The 19,217-nt window shown below is 41.2% G+C and overlaps 1 protein-coding gene across 5 annotated transcripts in view; it reads right to left on the bottom strand.

Annotated features, from left to right (window-relative positions):
- PLCE1 (phospholipase C epsilon 1) overlaps nucleotides 1-19,217 on the bottom strand; it is a 334,371-nt gene that overhangs the window by 152,158 nt on the left and 162,996 nt on the right. For all 5 annotated transcript variants that reach the window (XM_063710326.1, XM_055352517.2, XM_063710327.1 and 2 more), the window contains one exon: nucleotides 8,607-8,923. In XM_063710326.1, the coding sequence (XP_063566396.1) occupies nucleotides 8,607-8,923 (317 nt within the window). The remainder of the gene's footprint in view (nucleotides 1-8,606; nucleotides 8,924-19,217) is intronic.

The raw sequence follows: 19,217 nt of genomic DNA, 5'->3' as shown, positions 1-19,217 counted from the left end.
GGGTTCAACCGCCAGCTCTGAAACCACAGGTCATTCATTTAGTCTCTCTGTGTCTCAGTTTTCTCACCTGTTAAGTGAGGGTGATCATAATAATAAAAAATGGAATTTATTATTATTAGTTATTCTAATAATGCTGTTATGTTAGTGGTTTTTATTTTTTTTGGGAACTAGCATCAAACCACTACTGTGTCTTTGGTCCCTGATAAGTGCTTTAAACATGTCATTTCTCTGAATACTCATATAAAGCATTTGGGGTAGATATATTATTAGCCCCATTTAAAGATGTGAGATTAGGCCAGGTGTGGTGACGCACGTCTGAAATCCCAGCACATTGGGAGGCCAAGGCAGGTGGATCTCTGGAGCTCAGGAGTTTGAGGCCAGCCTGGACAACACAGTGAAATCCCATCTCTACTAAAAATACAAAAATTAGCCAGGCGAGGTGGTGTGCACCTGTAGTCCCAACTATTTGGGAGGCTGAGGTGGGAGGATCACTTGAGCCTGAGAGGCTGAGGCTGCACTGAGCAAAGATCAGCCACTGTACTCCAGCCTGGGCAACAGAGACCCTGTCTCATAAAAAAAAACAAAAAAACAAAAAAACTAAACTAAAATAAAAATAAGATAAAGATGAAGGGTTAGGTATCTGGCTTGAGGTTGCACAGCTGGGAATAGTGGATCAGAACCCAGGCAGCCTGACACCAGAGCTGCACCTGAATGATGTCAAGCCTCCATGCCCCTCTTATTTCTCAGCCCTATGTGTTACTCTGGGTGAGGAAAGCCCTTTGTGGGTGCTGACTGCCAGGAACCATGAGACATGATTTGCTGTCAATCAGCTTCAGGATGGAAGTGCCATCTACAGCTAACCTTGCACTTAGGATGCCGCCCTGCACAGCTGAGTTTCTGTAGTTTATTTGCCTACTGTATTTTTTTTAGTTGAGAAATGTCTGGAGTAAAATACCTGTTACTCCTGGAATGTGCTGTGAAATGTTCCAGGGAAAGAATACAATATCTGCTCTGAGAGGGGAGATGTGCTTTGTCAAGGAAAAATTTGATTTTCCAAAGTGAGCTGAAATTTCCCTTACCCCGAGGGGGTTTTGTCAGCAATTTATCCTGTGAGTGTTCAGATTTGAGGAAGGAAGTTTGTAAAGCAGCCCTGAACAGATGATTTGCTCTGCTGTCTGCTTTTATAAAAGAGGGGGAAAACTTTGATTGAGACGTTTCTAAACATGGTTCAATATACAAATTCAAAAACCAATATTTTTTCTAAAACATTTCAAGTGAAAGAACCTATTTGGACATGACACTGCCTCACATCATTATAACATGCTATGCTTTCTGCTTACTGTGCTGAAATGGTCTTTCCATAGCTATGACCAGACAGGCTTTTAGATGCTGGAATCTGCCAAAGCGATCATCATTGCTATGAAGTATATAACGAATTCTGGCTGAAAGCTCAAATGGCTCTTCTTTGACCAGATGGTTTATTTATTCTTACTACTCTTTACCAGGAAGTTAAGCTGCACCTTGGCATTCTTTACAGAGAGGATGGCCTTTAAACTGTTGAACTGACATCTGGTGAAACCTACCGGACAGAAGGAACAAGCAACAACTGATTGTCACTTTGGGCTGCCCAAGATTGCATGGCTCAGGGAAGCTAGCTGATGAATGCTCAGGTTGACCACACAGAACTGGGGAGGGGAAAAGACACCCAGGGCAGAGCCATGTGGAGGCCTTGTAGAAGCTGCTGGGGTCTCAATAGAACTGGGGGTCTCAATCTAGGACTCATGACCTGCCCTCAGACCAGCTGGTCTGAAAGAGTAGCCCTGCTGAATGGTGTTGCCAAGAACCACCCAACAAGCAAAAACTGCCCTCTTAGGACATAGAAAAAAGTGAACCTGCTTATGGCCCCTTGAAAATCACTTTCCAGCCAGAGATATCAACTGTCTGTTACACAAAAGAGTGCCTGGAAGTGGTGTGGGTGGTGACAGGTTATTGAGTCAAAAATTTGCTTGTGTGATCGATCCCAAGGACCAGCTGTAGATGCAATGAAGGGTTCCAACCCCCAAAATCATCATTGGTGAACAACACAACAAGAGCAAAGGCCATATTAAGAAGACATGAGGTTTGAGAACTAGCAACTCAGAACTGTGATGCCAAGATCCTCCCCCTCACTCCACGTTCCACCAAGGTGCTTCTCAGGAAAGAGGGGAGAGGGAGTGAAGGGAGGAAGGATGTCCTGCAATCTCGATTTGCCTCTCCTCTCTTCTCACCTGCATGCACTAAAGTATGTAATCTTTTTGGTAAAATTGTCTATAAAAATGCCTCTGCATTTCCTCTAGAAAAGATAAAGGGCTTGGGAATTTATTTTAGGAGGAATTTTTTAAAAGTAAGATCATAAGGAATGTGGGCTAGAGGTATAAGCTAGATGCAGGAAGATGAAGGATAGGAAAAAAGAACAATATGATTTGAGACTGTCAAAGTGAGAGATTTCGTGGGTGGTCAAGAAGTGAGCCTGCTCCACCTGAAAGGAGAGAGAAAGAACACTGGCTTCTAAGAGCTTCAGATCAGGAATATGACTACAGAGAGGTGTCCAGATTAAGAAAGTTCGGGAAGATCTGTCTCTCAAACTAAGCAAAGCAGGATGAAGCCTATGTTCAACACAAATCTTGACTAGCTCTGCCTGAGGACTGACCCCTCCTTGTGCTTCTGTTTCTTTTCAAGGATAAAGAGAGACTGCCTTTAAGAAGTTTCTCTAGTGTGTGCATCACAGTCTAATAGGGCATGAGAAGGGGGAATGGGGAGGAAACACTGCTTCCAAGCCACAATCCAAACTGATTTTAAATGATTTATCTCCAGGCCTTCATTAATGTAAGCTGAACCTTTTCAGTAATTTCATGGTCGTACTTTGAGTTGCATTTTAACCATGCTTTCCTAAGAATAAACATTATGCAAAACTGCCCAAAAAGTATTAGGAATTTTCTTCCTTTTTCTCACATTACAGTTAAGTCATTGTGTAGAGAGTTGTTAGAATATAGAAACTTCTAGCTCATAAGCGTGGTTCTGGGGGCAATCTGGAACAAGCTGCCTCCCTAAACCATGAGTCTTGCTCATGACAAAAACTGTCTGATTGTCTTCTTGTCTGGACTGCCTTCCATTTCTATGAACTTCCCCCTCTATTCCTCCCATCTCTCAAGACCCAGCCCCAGACTCCAGGGCTCAGCAGAATGAGCTCTTGTCACCCACCTGGACACCCCAGCCTTCTCTGTTGGTGCCACTCTCACTGCACTTACTTTCTGCCTTTTTTGGTAGATATTTGTGTCCATGTCTCATAGCTTCTGGCAGACTGCTATTTACTTTCCTTAGTGCATATCTACCACAGTACACTGCTTCTAAGAAGTCCTGGATTAACTGAATGGATGCACGAGTAAATGCATTCACTTACCCCCACCCCAAGTGACTAGCACCGGCAATGGAGCTAATATTCTCTTTCTTGTCTTTAAGATACTATAACATTCCAAGGAATATACATCTTTCCACTGAGGAAAGTGCATTTATTTTGTGTATCCAATTTTGGCAGAATCAAAGTATGGGCTTATAACATCAATTTTCACCATATACTGCTAATTTCTTATTTTTAAAAAATATGTTTGACATGCCAATGGAAAAAAAGAGAAGACGAGAGAACAGTAGGTGCTCAATGTGTCTGTTTTTTGAGACAGGGACTCACTCTGTCGCTCAGGCTGAAGTGCAGTAGTACGATCTTGGCTCACTGCAGCCTCGAACTCCCAGGATCAGGCAATCCTCCCACCTCAGCCTCCCAAGTAGCTGAGACCACAGGCATGCACCACCATGCCTGGCTAATTTTTTGTACTTTTTGTGGAGATGAGGTTTTGCTATGTTCCCCAGGCTGGTCTCAAACTCCTGGGCTCAGGCCATCTGCCTGCCTCAGGCTCCCAAATTGCTAGGATTATAGGTATGAGCTGCTATGCCCAGTCAATAAGTATGTCTTCAGTGATCTCGCAATCCCACTTCTAGGTATATACCCCAAAGAAAGAAAACCAATCTATCGAAGAGATATCTGCACTCCCATGTTTATTTCAGCACTATTCACAATAGCCAAGATTTGGAAGCAACCTAAGTGTCCATCAACAAGATGAATAGATAAGAAAATGTAGCACATATATATAATTCAGCCATAAAAAAGAATAAGATCTTGTAATTTGCAACAACATGAATTGAATTGAAGGTCATTATGTTAAGTGAAATAAGTGAGGCACAGAAAGATAACCTCTGTGTGTTCTCACTTATTTGTGGGAGCTAAAAATTAAAACAATTGAACTCATGGAGACAGAAAGTAGAAGGATGGTTACTACAGGGTGAGAAAGGTAGTAGAGGGGAGTGAAGGAGGAAGTGGGGACAGTTAATGGGTACATACAATAGTTAGAAAAAAATGTAAGATCTAGTATTTGATAGCACAAAAGAGTGATATAGTCAATAATAATTTAATTGTACATTTAAAAATAACAAAAGGAATGTAATTGGATTGTTTTTAATACAACGGATCAGTGCTTGAGATGATGGATACCCTATTTACTCTGATGTAATAACACATTGTATGCCTGTACCAAAATATCCTCTCTATCTCATAAATATATACACCTACTATGTACCCACAAAAATTAAAACTAAAAAATTGAAATAAATAAATCTCTTGAGTGAATGAATGAATGAATGAGGGAGTGATGGCAGGAACCTAGATAATGGGAAACTGGATAAAAATCAGAAAGAGAAGTAGAAAAAAGATAGACACACAGGAGATTGTGAAAAGAAATAGAAAGAGAGGGAGGGAAGAGGGAAAGGAGACCCAAGGCTAATTAAATTCTCAATTAGCAAGTCAGGTTTTACTATAGACTTGAACCTGATAATTTAACAAGAGAGAAGCAGCTGGGTGAGAAGAGATAGACTTTGAAGAAAGATCTGGATTCTGATATCCACTCAGCTACTCAGACAAGTGACTCAATCTCTCTGAGCTCACTGCTTACAATTTTTTTTTATTTTGAAGTAATTTTAGATTTACAGAAAAGTTGCAAAAGACAGTACAGAGAGTTCTTGTACACCCTTCACTCAGCTTCCTCTAATGTTAGCATCTTTCATAATCATAGCACAATTGTCAAAACCAGGAAATTAACATTGATACAATCATACTAACTAAACTATGAGCCTCAGAGTTTCTCCAGTTTTTCCATTAATGTCTTTTTCTAGTCCATGATCCACTAGGATCCCACACTGCATTTAGTCGTATGTCTCCTGGTCTCCTCTAGCCTTTAACAGTTCCTCAATTTTTTCTTACCTTTTATGACCTTGATGCTTTTGAAGAGTAGAATGTCCTTCAATTTAGAGTTGCCTGATTTTTTTTTCATTGCTAGATTTATGTGGTGTGTTTTTGGCAAGAACACTATAGAGATGAAGTCCTGCCTTTCTCAGGGCATCATATCAGGAGGCATATGTTGATATGTCTCATTACTAATCATGTTAGCCTTGATCACTTGGTCAAGCCAGTGTCTACCGGGTTTCTCCACTGTTCTATTTTCCCCTTTGTATTAATAAATATCTTGTGGAGAGATGCTTTGAGACTATTTGCAAATGTCCTATTTCTCATCAAACTTACTTTTGCCCAATAATTTTAGAATTCATCAGTAGTTCTTGCCTGCAACAGTTATTACTGTAGTATTCTAATGATGATTTTCTATTTTTCTCATTCTTTCTACATTTATTAATTGAAATTTTTCTATAAGTAAGTGCTGTCCCTATTCCCCAACCCCACCACACTGATGTATTTATATCGGTATGGATTAAAAAATATTTATTTTACTCTATGGGCCATAATCCAACACTGTCATTATTTATTTTGTTGCCTAAGCTTCACTTTCCTCATCTGCAAGACAGGGTTGATGACAACTGTCATAAGAACTGAATGAGATTTTAAGAAATGTGAAAATGTCCAGTCCAGAGCATCTATTAAATAAATGCAAACTCCATTTCTTCCTTTTCTTTACAGTATGTAAAGCCATGCTAATTTCAAGGCAAGGTCACTCAAAATAGGTGAAAAATCTGAATTTGAAAATTCTCTTTTGATGTAATGGAACTTTTCTACTTTAAGGTATACAAAAGAACTAGAATTTAGCTATTCCAGTCGTGTCCAGTAGAGATCATTTGGGATCTGACTATGTAAGACTGATTTTTAATCAGCATACCCATAATTTGTATGAAAATAGATGCTTGAGAATACTTGAAACAGACTGTTCTCTTAAGTAGTTTAAGTGTTTTCCCAGAAATCTTGTTTACGTTCTGAAGTTGCTTAGCTAAACTATTTTCAGAGATAGTCCAAAGCCTGCCTCTACCCAGCTGTAGGTCATATGATCACTAACTCTGAATTAGTGAAATCACTGATTCGTCTTTGATTCCCAAGGTTATGGAAGTGAATGGAAGAAATCCAAGTTTAATTTAAAATTAGATTTTAAAAGTTTTGGCAATTCACTTTTAAGTTCAGGTCGAAATTTAAAAATAAAGACAAGATAGGGTCCTAAGGATGTGAGAGTGGGTAGATCTGGAAGTTTAAAATAATTCATGAAATACAGTGAAATCCACTAATAAAATCACTCAGTTTACTGGAACTTTCATTTTTCCATCCCATTTTTATCAGTAAGGAAAATCAAGAACATCAGGAGATTTATTTTTAAAAACAACTTTGGGGCAGTGACATTTGCAAGCTCTCATGTGGACTCCCAGAGATTCTGTCTTACTCAGTTTGGGGGTGGGACCAGGAATCTGCAGTTTTAGCAGGCACCACCCCCCAATGCAATCCTGCTGCAGGTGGGAAGCAGCATCCTATAGTTATTCAAAGCCCAGGACCTGACTTTGTGGGCTTAAACCAAAATCGCCACCTACCACTTGTGTAATCTTGGGAAAATAACTTCATCTCCACATACTTCAGTTTCTCATTGATAAGATAGGGCTAATGACAGTATCTGTCTCCCAAGGTTGTTGTAAGGAGCAAGTAAGTGGTATATATAAAATGGTTAGCACAACAGTGCCAGATAGACTGGTGTTCAGGACATGTCTGGATACAGAACTGCTTGAGCTCAGCCTCTAACACTTGCTGTATTCATGGGCCTTATCATGGTCACTGACATTTACAACAATCATCAGGATTTTGCTTGGCAAGCTATGGAGGCTGCAAAGTGAGCTACAGTTAGAAAGTGTTTTGTGTTTTTTTCTAAAGATGGTGTCTCGCTCTGTCACCCAGGCTGGAGTATAATGACGTGATCCTAGCTCACTGAAGCCTCTAAACTTCTGGGCTAAGGGATCCTTGGAGGGTCTCAGCCTCCACAGTAGCTGGGACTGCAGGTGTGCACCACCATGCCCAGCTAATTTTTAAATTTGTACTGACAAGGTCTTGCTATTTTGCCCAGTCCGGTCTTGAACTCCTGGCCTCAAGCGATCCTCCTGTCTCACCCTCCTAAAGCACTGGGATTACAGGCATGAGCCACCACACCTTGCCAGAAAGTGTTTATGTAACACAGGATGACAGATCCTCAGACAATCAGAGATATATATGACTCAGAATAGGAATATCCTGTTAGCATTTAGGTAGAGTTTACTAAATGACCAAAAGAGGCAACTACTCTGTGTTCAGCCAACTAACAACCAACAAACATACCGATTAAAATTTTGTGATTGAATACACAAAACAAAAGAAATTAAGTCTAAAACATAAAATGTAGAATAGAAAACTCTGGGTGTGGGTTACATTACTAAGAGAAAGTGCCTTTTAAGCCCAAGAGTGCAGTCCGCCCAACCCCAGTACTGCATGGAGACTCCCTGCTCTTTCCTGATGCTCCTCCCTATTCCAGGGCCACAGGGATGTCAGCCAGTGGCTCTTGATCTCCCAGTGAGTCCCTAGACCCCCACGCAATGGCTTTGTCCTAAGTATTCCCAGACTCCAGTCACACCTGTCTTCTTCAGAACTGGCTTCCAATGTGGTCTCAGAGGCTTTGGATTGACATTGTGGGGCTGAGGATCTTCAGGGGATGCAGAGAGAGAACCGAGGTGATTCACTGCCCCTCAATGAATTGCCCCATGTTTCCTGCCTTCTCTGGTGACCTAGGTGTTTCTGCTGAGGGAGTCCTAATAATGGAAGGGGGTCAGGGGGTTGGTTATACGAATGTGGTCAGGGATCATGCTGTCAAAACTCAAAATTGAGACATGTGGTTTTAAAAGCACCTTTGGGAATGAGGGGTTGGTAGGGGAGAGGAAGGGGTTGGAGATTGGCATTCTGGGTGCCCAAAGGGACTAGGATTGGTGGACTGGGTAATGCAATAGAATGGAGTTGAGATCAATTAGGCTTAAGGGCAAGTTGGGGTACAGTGAGAGGAAGGATTGCAATGTGATGTCTGTCTCTTTGCCTGGAAAGAAAAACAGCCATCATGGAAGTGGCAAGACAGAGTGAAATGAACACATCAGGAACAGACAAACCTAGAAGGGGAGGTATGCTTGAAAATCACTTATGGGTGAGTCAAATACCAAGACATCAAAAAGTGGCTTCTTACCTCATTAAACCTCATCACCAGATCTTCAAGGGCATTGTGCTCTCCATTCTGAGTGGTAAGAATTGACGCTGAGATGGATGCTTTGAGGCAGGGCAAGGAGCTCTGGCATTCAGGAGTGCCCAAGTCCCGTGTTAAGAAGCAAAGGTAGTCAACTGGCAAGACCCTGCGGTAAATAGTCTGCTCTTGCTCCATCAGGATGCTGGCGACTTCCTCTGGGAACTGGATGAGAGGCTGCAGATCGATCAGCTCCTTGCTGATCCCAGCTGAACTTGAAGGGAGGGCATTGGAATTGGCCACAGAGGGGCCTGGCTGGCGTTCTAAAACAAAGCAACAGAAGTCGTGGTTACATCAAATCTGGTGTCCCCTGCAACAGATATTTACTTGAGAGCCATTCCAAATCTTGTATGTTCTTTAACCAAATCCTCTGCTTAGTGAAGAGTTCTGTATTATTTTTCTTTTTACAAAGACCTTTCTGATATCTGTCCTATCTGTCTTCTAGTCACCTAATGAGGTGGGGGTGGAGTGGCGGTGGTGGTGGTGGTAGGGTTGGTTTTCCATTTTCAGCAGCAGCATTAATCTAGCACATAATTCCCCAACCAGTTTACTATGATACTTTGTAAAATACCATTTGCTTCCTTATCCTCCTTTGCTAACTACCATCAGAATGACATGAAATGAGGGTGGGTATAAGCATAGCCAACTTAAATGGAAGAGGAAAGAAGGCTGTGGGGTGAAGAATATGTATATGCATATTATGTGTAAATGGGCAGGACACCTGGGGACCCAAGGACTCTCTGGACAAAAGGTTTCAAAATGTCATGGTATTCTCTGCCAACCCGTCACCCCCAAAGAGTGACTTTGATTTCACTGATATCTATTTGGGAGTTTGCAAGAACAGAACCATCTACAAACATAAGAAAGGAACAGGTAATAAGGAGATGTATCTAAATAAATAAATCTTAACTGCCTGGCCCACAACTGGTAGCAAGAAGGTGACAGAGGGATGCAGGAGAGAAGGTGGCAGTTCATGAGATGGAAGTACCAGAGTAGGGGATGCCTAGGCTCAAAATGATTTCTGTAATTAGAGCCACATACTTGCCTTCTCTTTATTTTGACAATGTCCCAGGCTGCCTCTTAACTTCTTACCTGTAACTCATTCATTCAACAAACGGAAAGTCTCTGATGAGCCCTAGAACAGAGTTTTCCAAAGAATGATCTCTGGAATACTGGCATTTACAAGAAAAACAGTTTTGTGGTCACCTGAGTTGGGGAAATGTCACATATTCATGTTACTCATTCTCTTCCTGGAAATACCTGTCATCCAGCCTGGACACTGGGTAACAGCAAAGTTCGTAAGGATGACTTCCTTCACATTCAGACCTCAGTATTCTCTGACTCTTTTCTAAATCTCCATTGCAGAAAACTTTGGAATTATCACTCCAAACTGCTTCATGTCTGTATTATTAAACTCTGAAGTCATCATCCCTGAATTTGACTTCTTTCTTCCCTTTTATTCTAACAAAATTTCTCTGTCCTCAGCAAACTTCTAGTTCCTTGGCCTTTGTCTGGTGCCACGATAAGCATTTTAGATGGCACTCACTAGCCAGAGATTCCCTAAGAAGACAGCTTGACTTTCCATCACAGGCACGTCCCAATCCCCAGTGCTGGGCAGACTCAAACCATCCATTCCTTGGCTTCTGGGCTGCTGTATGATGACACTGACAATTATGCTACTTAGTGATGGGGCGGGTGCTAATTCCTATTATCTAACTTCAGCTAGGCCCTCAGGGTGGCTCAAAGTTGACACAAACTTATTTATTTTTTCCTAAACAACTCACTATCCTCTTTTCTATTCTTCTCACATTCCCAAACCTGCGTTTGCTTTCCTCACAGTCATTCCACTGTTTCTTAACTATGCTGAGACAGTGTAGGTCATGTCAGAAACTCCTTCAATTTAGATGCCTTATATTTCTTCCATCTTCTGCTTCCCTGAGAATGGCATGTGTTTCCTCCTCTCCAAGGCCCACCCAGGTTTGTGATTAAATCTACCTTTGTCTCCACCAGAACTTGCTTCAGTGGTTATCTCCACCTTTAATCCCTCACTTTCTACGGACTTCTTTGCATACCCAAATGTTCAGTTTCCTTTTTCCTTAAAAACTAACAAAAACGACATCCCTTATCCTTTAAACTCCAAACCTCTCTATCTTTTCCTTCACTATGTCCTTCTATACCAGGTAACCCACAGTCCCTGATTCCTTCCTCCATGAGTATGGTGACTATATCTTCTGATAAAAAAATCAGGCCATGCTCTCTGGCCAAATTACTAAACCAATGAGGACATGGGACAGAAAAATGGAAACCAGGTTGGTCCTGGTTGACTCTAAGCATTTTAATACATCTTTTGGACCAAATTACCAAAAATCTTCTGTAGCAAAAAATGGAGACTACTAAATTATATTTGGTTCTATCTAAGCTCATATTAAAAAAAACATTAAAATCAGGTTGATGCTTAAATCTACCCTAGATGGCCTCCCCCTCCAGCTTTCTGAATAGTTTAGAAACTGACTAAGTTTCCTGAAAATTGAATCAGAATGTGGCTTGATGAAAGAGGTCAACTGAAATTTCTAGATACTGATAATATATGTACAGTGGAATTAGCCAAATATAAGAACTCTTCTCAGAAGTAACCAACTCTAAGACATGATCTCAAACTATAGCACTCTGCAGAGGAAATAAAAATAACTCCAGTCACTTCTCTAATATATAAGAGAAGAGATAATGTAATACAATATGCAAATAATGTAAGATAAGATGTCATATGGGAAACTGCAATACATCTTGAGATATGAATCACATGCTGTTACAATGAATAACAAGTCTAGTGACTGATGGGAAACAGCAATAAGAGAGGCCCAAATAAATTAAAGAATAAAAAGAAACCTGGTCAGTGTAACCCTAATAAATCTGGCTGTCCCAGTATAAGCATGTATCTCAGTATAAGCATGACATCACACTCAAAGAAACACAAATTGAATGCTAGAAGCTTTGAAACAATGTCAACCTTTCATGTAAGTTTCCTTAAAGCTGGAATACCCAGGGATTTCATATCGTGTACCACAAAAAACATCCCAGAAGTCTTCTTGGGGCATAATTCTTTGTCTTCTAAGTTCCATACTTTTAGCAGCTGTTAAAAACACTTCCCACTTTCCCTCATCCTTGCTGAGCTCTCCCTATTATGTCCTCTTTCCTCTTCATAGGACACATTGCCCTAGTGCTCAGCTGTAACTCACCTCTGGGCCTTGCTCTCTAACAACATGGGCCACTGGAAGATGGATTAAAAACCGAGTAGCTCTAGGACCCCTGGTCCTTCCTCATCATCCATGAAGCAAAGTTCATAAAACCCACTGGACACTGTGGCTCTTCTCTTTTTAGAAAGTTTCTGGTGAATAAAATTATCCACCTCATTGTTTGCTCTCAGTCCCATATTCTTCAGTTAATAGTCATTCTAAGTCGGGCACAGTGGCTCACTCTTGTAATTCCAGCACTTTGGGAGGCTGAGGCTGGCGGATCACTTGAGGCCAGGAGTTCAAAGCCAGCCTGGCAAACATGATGAAACCCTGTCTCTACTAAAAATACAAAAAATTAGCCAGGCACGGCAGTGGGTGCCTGTAATCCCAGCTACAGGATTAGGGACATGGATGAAGCTGGAAACCATCATTCTCAGCAAACTATCGCAAGGACAAAAAACCAAACACCACATGTTCTCACTCATAGGTGGGAAATGAACAATGAGAACACACCGGGGACTGTTGTGGGGTGGGGGGAGGGGGGAGGGATAGCATTAGGAGATACACCTAATGCTAAATGACGAGTTAATGGGTGCAGCACACCAACATGGCACATGTATACATATGTAACAAACCTGCACGTTGTGCACATGTACCCCTAAAACTTAAAGTATAATAATAATAAAATTTAAAAAAAAAGAGTGCCTACTATGTGCCAGGCTTTGTTTTCAGCTACCCTGATGTTGAAATTTAGTGAACAAGAATAAAGTTTTGTTCATATGGAACACCCTAGGAAAGGACATAAACAATAAGCATAGTAAATGAGTAATGATGCATATGAGAAGGTGATAAAATTGTTATGGTTAAAATCAAAGAGGGTTCCTGGATGTAGGTGGGAAAGGTGTAGTGTTACATAGCATACCTTTTTTTTTTTTGAGACGAAGTCTTGCTATGTCACCCAGGCTGGAGTGCAGTGGCAAGAACCGCCGCCTCCCGGGTTCAAGCGATTCTCCAGCCTCAGCCTCCCAAGTAGCTGGGATTACAGGCGTGTGTCACCATGCCCAGCTAATATTTGTATTTTTTAGTAGACACAGGGTTTCGCCATGTTGGCCAGGCTGGTCTTGAACTCCTGCCCTCAGGTGATCCACCTGCCTCGGCCTCCCAAAGTGCTAGGATTACAGGTGTGAGCCACCATGCCTGGCCCACATAGCATATCTTAACTAGACTGTTAGTGATTGTCTCATATTTTTCTGCAAAAGTGGGCAAAACTTTACCCTCCAAGGTGCCCGTAGCTTGGTCATAATCACCCTTTCTGATGTCTCAATGGAAGCCATTAATTGAGCTCTTAGTCCTCACCATTTATTAGCCTTTTGTGTTAAGTAACACATTTAATTCTCACAGTGAACCCTGTAAGGTGGTGTGATTATCCCCTTGCTATAGACAATAAAACACAGGTCAGAAATGTTAAACATTTTGCTTAAAGACAAGCTGCTATTGAGAGACAGGGCTGAAATTTAATTGCAGCTCTGACTCCAAAAATCTGCCCTCTGTTACACTCAGCATTTTGAGGGATCCTTTGCAGAGGAGACATATTTCTACACACACACACACACACACACACACACACACACACACACAAACACACACCTTTTTTCTCTTCTGGGTAGAGAATGGAGTTGAAGAGTTAGGCAGGAATACCTTACAGGATTCTGACTTTAGAAGGCATCTCCTCCCCAAGCCAGCTGAGCAACCTTCTGATCGTGATTTTAAATTATATCTTATTAAAACCCGGCAGAATCTCCATGTACCTATGTTTCAGAAACTTTATCTTTCATTCCCATTCCATGTGAGGGGTGGTGAAATGGGCACAAGCTTTCTTGAGAGGCAAAACAAAATTTTAAACGTGTATTCTTTGTACTAGAAATCTTACTTCTAGGATATTATCCAACAGAAACTCTTGCAAAAATATAGACCAAGTGAGGTAAATGTATATGTACTGAAACTGAATTTATTTCACAAAAAATTTAGGACAAAAAAGCAAGTTGAGAACAATGGAATATTATCCTATTGAGGTAAAAAATAATTTTGTAAATATAGGTATATGTTGCATATCTGTCCAGTGAACACCAAATAATAGTGTATAACTTACACAGTTCTGTTTTGCTCAACTTTTTTGTAATGCACATATAACAGTACTTTTGAAAATAGATCAAAATGAGCCAGGCATGGTGGCTCACACCTGCAATCCCAGCACTTTGGGAGGCGAGGAGGGTGGATCAACTGATGTCAGGAGTTGGAGACCAGCCTTGCCAACGTGGTGAAATCCCGTCTCTACTAAAAATACAAAAAGTAGCCAGGCGGGGTGGTGGGCACCTGTAATCTCAGCTACTCAGCAGACTGAGGCACAAGAATCACTTGAACCCAAGAGGCGGAGGTTGCAATGAGCTGAGATGGCACCACTGCATTCCAACCTGGGCAACAGAGCAAGACACCGTCTCAAAAAAAAAAAAGATCAAAACGATATCCAAAAAATTCAAGGCAACAAAATCTCAATCTTCTCATGCTCAAAAACCTGGTTCAGCTTTTTTTGGCCTGTTCAGATTTTTTTCCAATATATATGGTAATACTGTTTTTTTGTAAGTTACTTAAAGTTAAAATTAGAGGGGGGTGGAGCCAAGACAGCCAAATAGGAACAGCTCCAGTCTACAGCTCCTAGCGTGAGCGACACAGAAGACAAATGATTTCTGCATTTCCAACTGAGCAAATGGCACACCAGGAGATTGTATCCCGCGCCTGGCTTGGAGGGTCCTATGCCCACGGAGCCTCGCTCATTGTTAGCACAGCAGTCTGAGATCAAACTGCAAGGCAGCAGCGAGGCTGGGGGAGGGGCGCCCGCCATTGCTGAGGCTTGAGTAGGTAAACAAAGCAGCCGGGAAGCTCGAACTGGGTGGAGTCCACCGCAGCTCAAGGAGGCCTGCCTGCCTGTGTACACTCCACCTCTGGGGGCAGGGCATAGCCAAACAAAAGGCAGAAGAAACCTCTGCGGACTTAAATGTCCCTGTCTAACAGCTTTGAAGAGAGTAGTGGTTCTCCCAGCACGCAGCTGGAGATCTGAGAACAGACAGACTGCCTCCTCAAGTGGGTCCCTGACCCCCGAGTAGCCTAACTGGGAGGCATCTCCACAGTAGGGGCAGACTGACACCTCACACGGCCGGGTACTCCTCTGAGACAAAACTTCCAGAGGAACGATCAGGCAGCAACATTTGCGGTTCACCAATATCCACCGTTCTGCAGCCTCCGGTGCTGATACCCAGGCAAAAAGGGTCCAGAGTGGACCTCCAGCAAACTCCAACAGACCTGCAGCTGAGGGTCCTGACTGTTAGAAGGAAAACTACAAACGGAAAGGACATCCACATCAAAACCCCATCTGTACGTCACATCATCAAAGACCAAAGGTAGATAAAAACACAAAGATGGGAAAAAAACAGAACAGCAAAACTGAAAATTCTAAAAATCACAGTGCCTCTCCTCCTCCAAAGGAATGCAGCTCCTCACCAGCAACGGAACAAAGCTGGATGGAGAATGACTTTGACGAGTTGAGAGAAGAAGGCTTCAGACAATCAAACTACTCTGAGCTAAAGGAGGAAGTTCAAACCCATGGCAAAGAAGTTAAAAATCTTGAAAAAAGATTAGATGAATAGCTAACTAGAATAACCAATGCACAGAAGTCCAGCTGAAAACTATGGCACGAGAACTACGTGATGAATGCACAAGCCTCAGTAGCTGATTCGATCAACTGGAAGAAAGGGTATCAGTGATGGAAGATCAAATGAATGAAATCAAGCGAGAAGAGAATTTTAGAGAAAAAAGAATAAAAAGAAATGAACAAAGCCTCCAAGAAATATGGGACTATGTGAAAAGACCAAATCTACGTCTGATTGGTGTACCTGAAAGTGATGGGGAGAATGGAACCAAGCTGGAAAACACTCTGCAGGATATTATCCAGGAGAACTTCCCCAATCTAGCAAGGCAGGCCAACATTCAGATTCAGGAAATACAGAGAATGCCACAAAGATACTCCTCGAGAAGAGCAACTCCAAGACACATAATGGTCAGATTCACCAAAGTTGAAATGAAGGAAAAAATGTTAAGGGCAGCCAGAGAGAAAGGTCGGGTTACCCACAAAGGGAAACCCATCAGACAAACAGCTGATCTCTCGGCAGAAACTCTACAAGCCAGAAGGGAGTGGGGGCCAATATTCAACATTTTTAAAGAAAAGAATTTTCAACCCAGAATTTCATATCCAGCCAAACTAAGCTTCATAAGTGAAGGAGAAATAAAATACAGATAAGCAAATGCTAACAGATTTTGTCACCACCAGGCCTACCCTAAAAGAGCTCCTGAAGGAAGCACTAAACATGGAAAGGAACAACCGGTACCAGCCAATGCAAAAACATGCCAAATTGTAAAGACCATCGAGGCTAGGAAGAAACCGCATCAAGTAACGAGCAAAATAACCAGCTAACATCATAATGACAGGATCAAATTCACACATAACAATATTAACTTTAAATGTAAATGGGCTAAATGCTCCAATTAAAAGACACAGACTGGCAAATTGGATAAAGAGTCAAGACCCATCAGTGTGCTATATTCAGGAAACCCATCTCATGTGCAGAGACACACATAGGCTCAATATAAAGGGATGGAAGAAGATCTACCAAGCAAATGGAAAACAAAAAAAGGCAGGGGTTGCAATCCTAGTCTCTGATAAAACAGACTTTAAACCAACAAAGATCAAAAGAGACAAAGAAGGCCATTACATAATGGTAAAGGGATCAATTCAGCAAGAAGAGCTAACTATTCTAAATACATGTGCACCCAATACAGGAGCACCCAGATTCATAAAGCAAGTCCTTAGAGACCTACAAAGAGACTTAGACTCCCACACAATAATAATGGGAGACTTTAACACCCCACTGTCAACATTAGACAGATCAATGAGACAGAAGGTTAACAAGGATATCCAGGAACTGAACTCAGCTCTGCACCAAGCGGACCTAATAGACATCTACAAAACTCTCCACCCCAAATCAACAGAATATACATTCTTTTCAGCACCACACCACACCTATTCCAAAATTGACCACATACTTGGAAGTAAAGCTCTCCTCAGCAAATGTAAAAGAACAGAAATTATAACAAACTGTCTCTCAGACCACAGTGCAATCAAACTAGAACTCAGGATTAAGAAACTCACTCAAAACCACTCAACTACATGGAAACTGAACAACCTGCTCCTGAATGACTACTGGGTACATAATGAAATGAAGGCAGAAATAAAGATGTTCCTTGAAACCAATGAGAACAAAGACACAACATACCAGAATCTCTGGGACACATTTAAAGCAGTGTGTAGAGGGAAATATATAACACTAAATGCCCACAAGAGAAAGCAGGAAAGATCTAAAATTGACACCCTAACATCACAATTAAAAGAACTAGAGAAACAAGAGCAAACACATTCAAAAGGTAGCAGAAGGCAAGAAATAGCTAAGATCAGAGCAGAACTGAAGGAAATAGAGACACAAAAAACCCTTCAAAAAATAAATGAATCCAGGAGCTGGTTTTTTGAAAAGATCAACAAAATTGATAGACTGCTAGCAAGACTAATAAAAAAGAAAAGAGAGAAGAATCAAATAGACGCAATAAAAAATGATAAAGGGGATATCACACCGATCCCACAGAAATACAAACTACCATCAGAGGATACTACAAACACCTCTACGCAAATAAACTAGAAAATCTGGAAGAAATGGATAAATTCCTCGACGCATACACCCTCCCAAGACTAAACGAGGAAGAAGTTAAATCTCTGAATAGACCAATAACAGGCTCTGAAATTGAGGCAAATAATTAATAGGTTACCAACCAAAAAAAGTCCAGGACCAGATGGATTCACAGCCAAATTCTACCAGAGGTACAAGGAGGAGCTGTTACCATTTCTTCTGAAACTATTCCAATCAATAGAAAAAGAGGGAATCCTCCCTAACTCATTTTATGAGGCCAGCATCATCCTGATACCAAAGCCTGGCAGAGACACAACAAAAAAACAGAATTTTAGACCAATATCCCTGATGAACATTGATGCAAAAATCCTCAGTAAAATACTGGCAAACTGAATCCAGCAGTACATCAAAAAGCTTATCCACCATGACCAAGTGGGCTTCATCCCTGGGATGCAAGGCTGGTTCAACATATGCAAATCAATAAACATAATCCAGCATATAAACAGAACCAATGACAAAAACCACATGATTATCTCAATAGATGCAGAAAAGGCCTTTGACAAAATTCAACAGCCCTTCATGCTAAAAACTCTCAATAAATTAGGTAGTGATGGGACGTATCTCAAAATAATAAGAGCTATCTATGACAAACCCACAGCCAATATCATACTGAATGGGCAAAAACTGGAAGCATTCCCTTTGAAAACTGGCACAAGACAGGGATGCCCTCTCTCACCACTCATATTCAACATAGTGTTGGAAGTTCTGGCCAGGGTAATCAGACAGGAGAAGGAAATAAAGGGTATTCAGTTAGGAAAAGAAGAAGTCAAATTGTCCCTGTTTGCAGATGACATGATTGTATATCTAGAAAACCCCATCATCTCAGCAAAATCTCCTTAAGCTGATAAACAACTTCAGCAAAGTCTCAGGATACAAAATCAACGTGCAAAAATTACAAGTATTCTTATACACCAATAACAGACAGAGAGCCAAATCATGAGTGAACTCCCATTCACAATTGCTACAAAGAGAATTAAATACCTAGCAATCCAACTTACAAGGGATGTGAAGGACCTTTTCAAGGAGCACTACAAACCACTGCTCAATGAAATAAAAGAGGACACTAACAAATGGAAGAACATTCCATACTCATGGATAGGAAGAATCAATATCGTGAAAATGGCCATACTGCCCAAGGTAATTCATAGATTCAAAGCCATCCCCATCAAGCTACCAATAACTTTCTTCACAGAATTGGAAAAAACTACTTTTAAGTTCATATGGAACCAAACTTTCTTCACAGAATTGGAAAAAACTACTTTTAAAGTTCATATGGAACCAAAAAAGAGCCCACATTGCCAAGTCAATCCTAAGCCAAAAGAACAAAGCTGGAGGCATCACACTACCTGACTTCAAACTATACTACAAGGCTACAGTAACCAAAACAGCATGGTACTGGTACCAAAACAGAGATATAGACCAGTGGAACAGAACAGAGCCCTCAGAAATAATGCTGCATAGCTACAACTATCTGA

The sequence above is a fragment of the Gorilla gorilla genome, chromosome 8 (genome assembly GCF_029281585.2).
Source record: "Gorilla gorilla gorilla isolate KB3781 chromosome 8, NHGRI_mGorGor1-v2.1_pri, whole genome shotgun sequence".
Classification (NCBI taxonomy): domain Eukaryota; kingdom Metazoa; phylum Chordata; class Mammalia; order Primates; family Hominidae; genus Gorilla; species Gorilla gorilla.
This window is presented reverse-complemented; position numbering and strand designations above follow the sequence as displayed.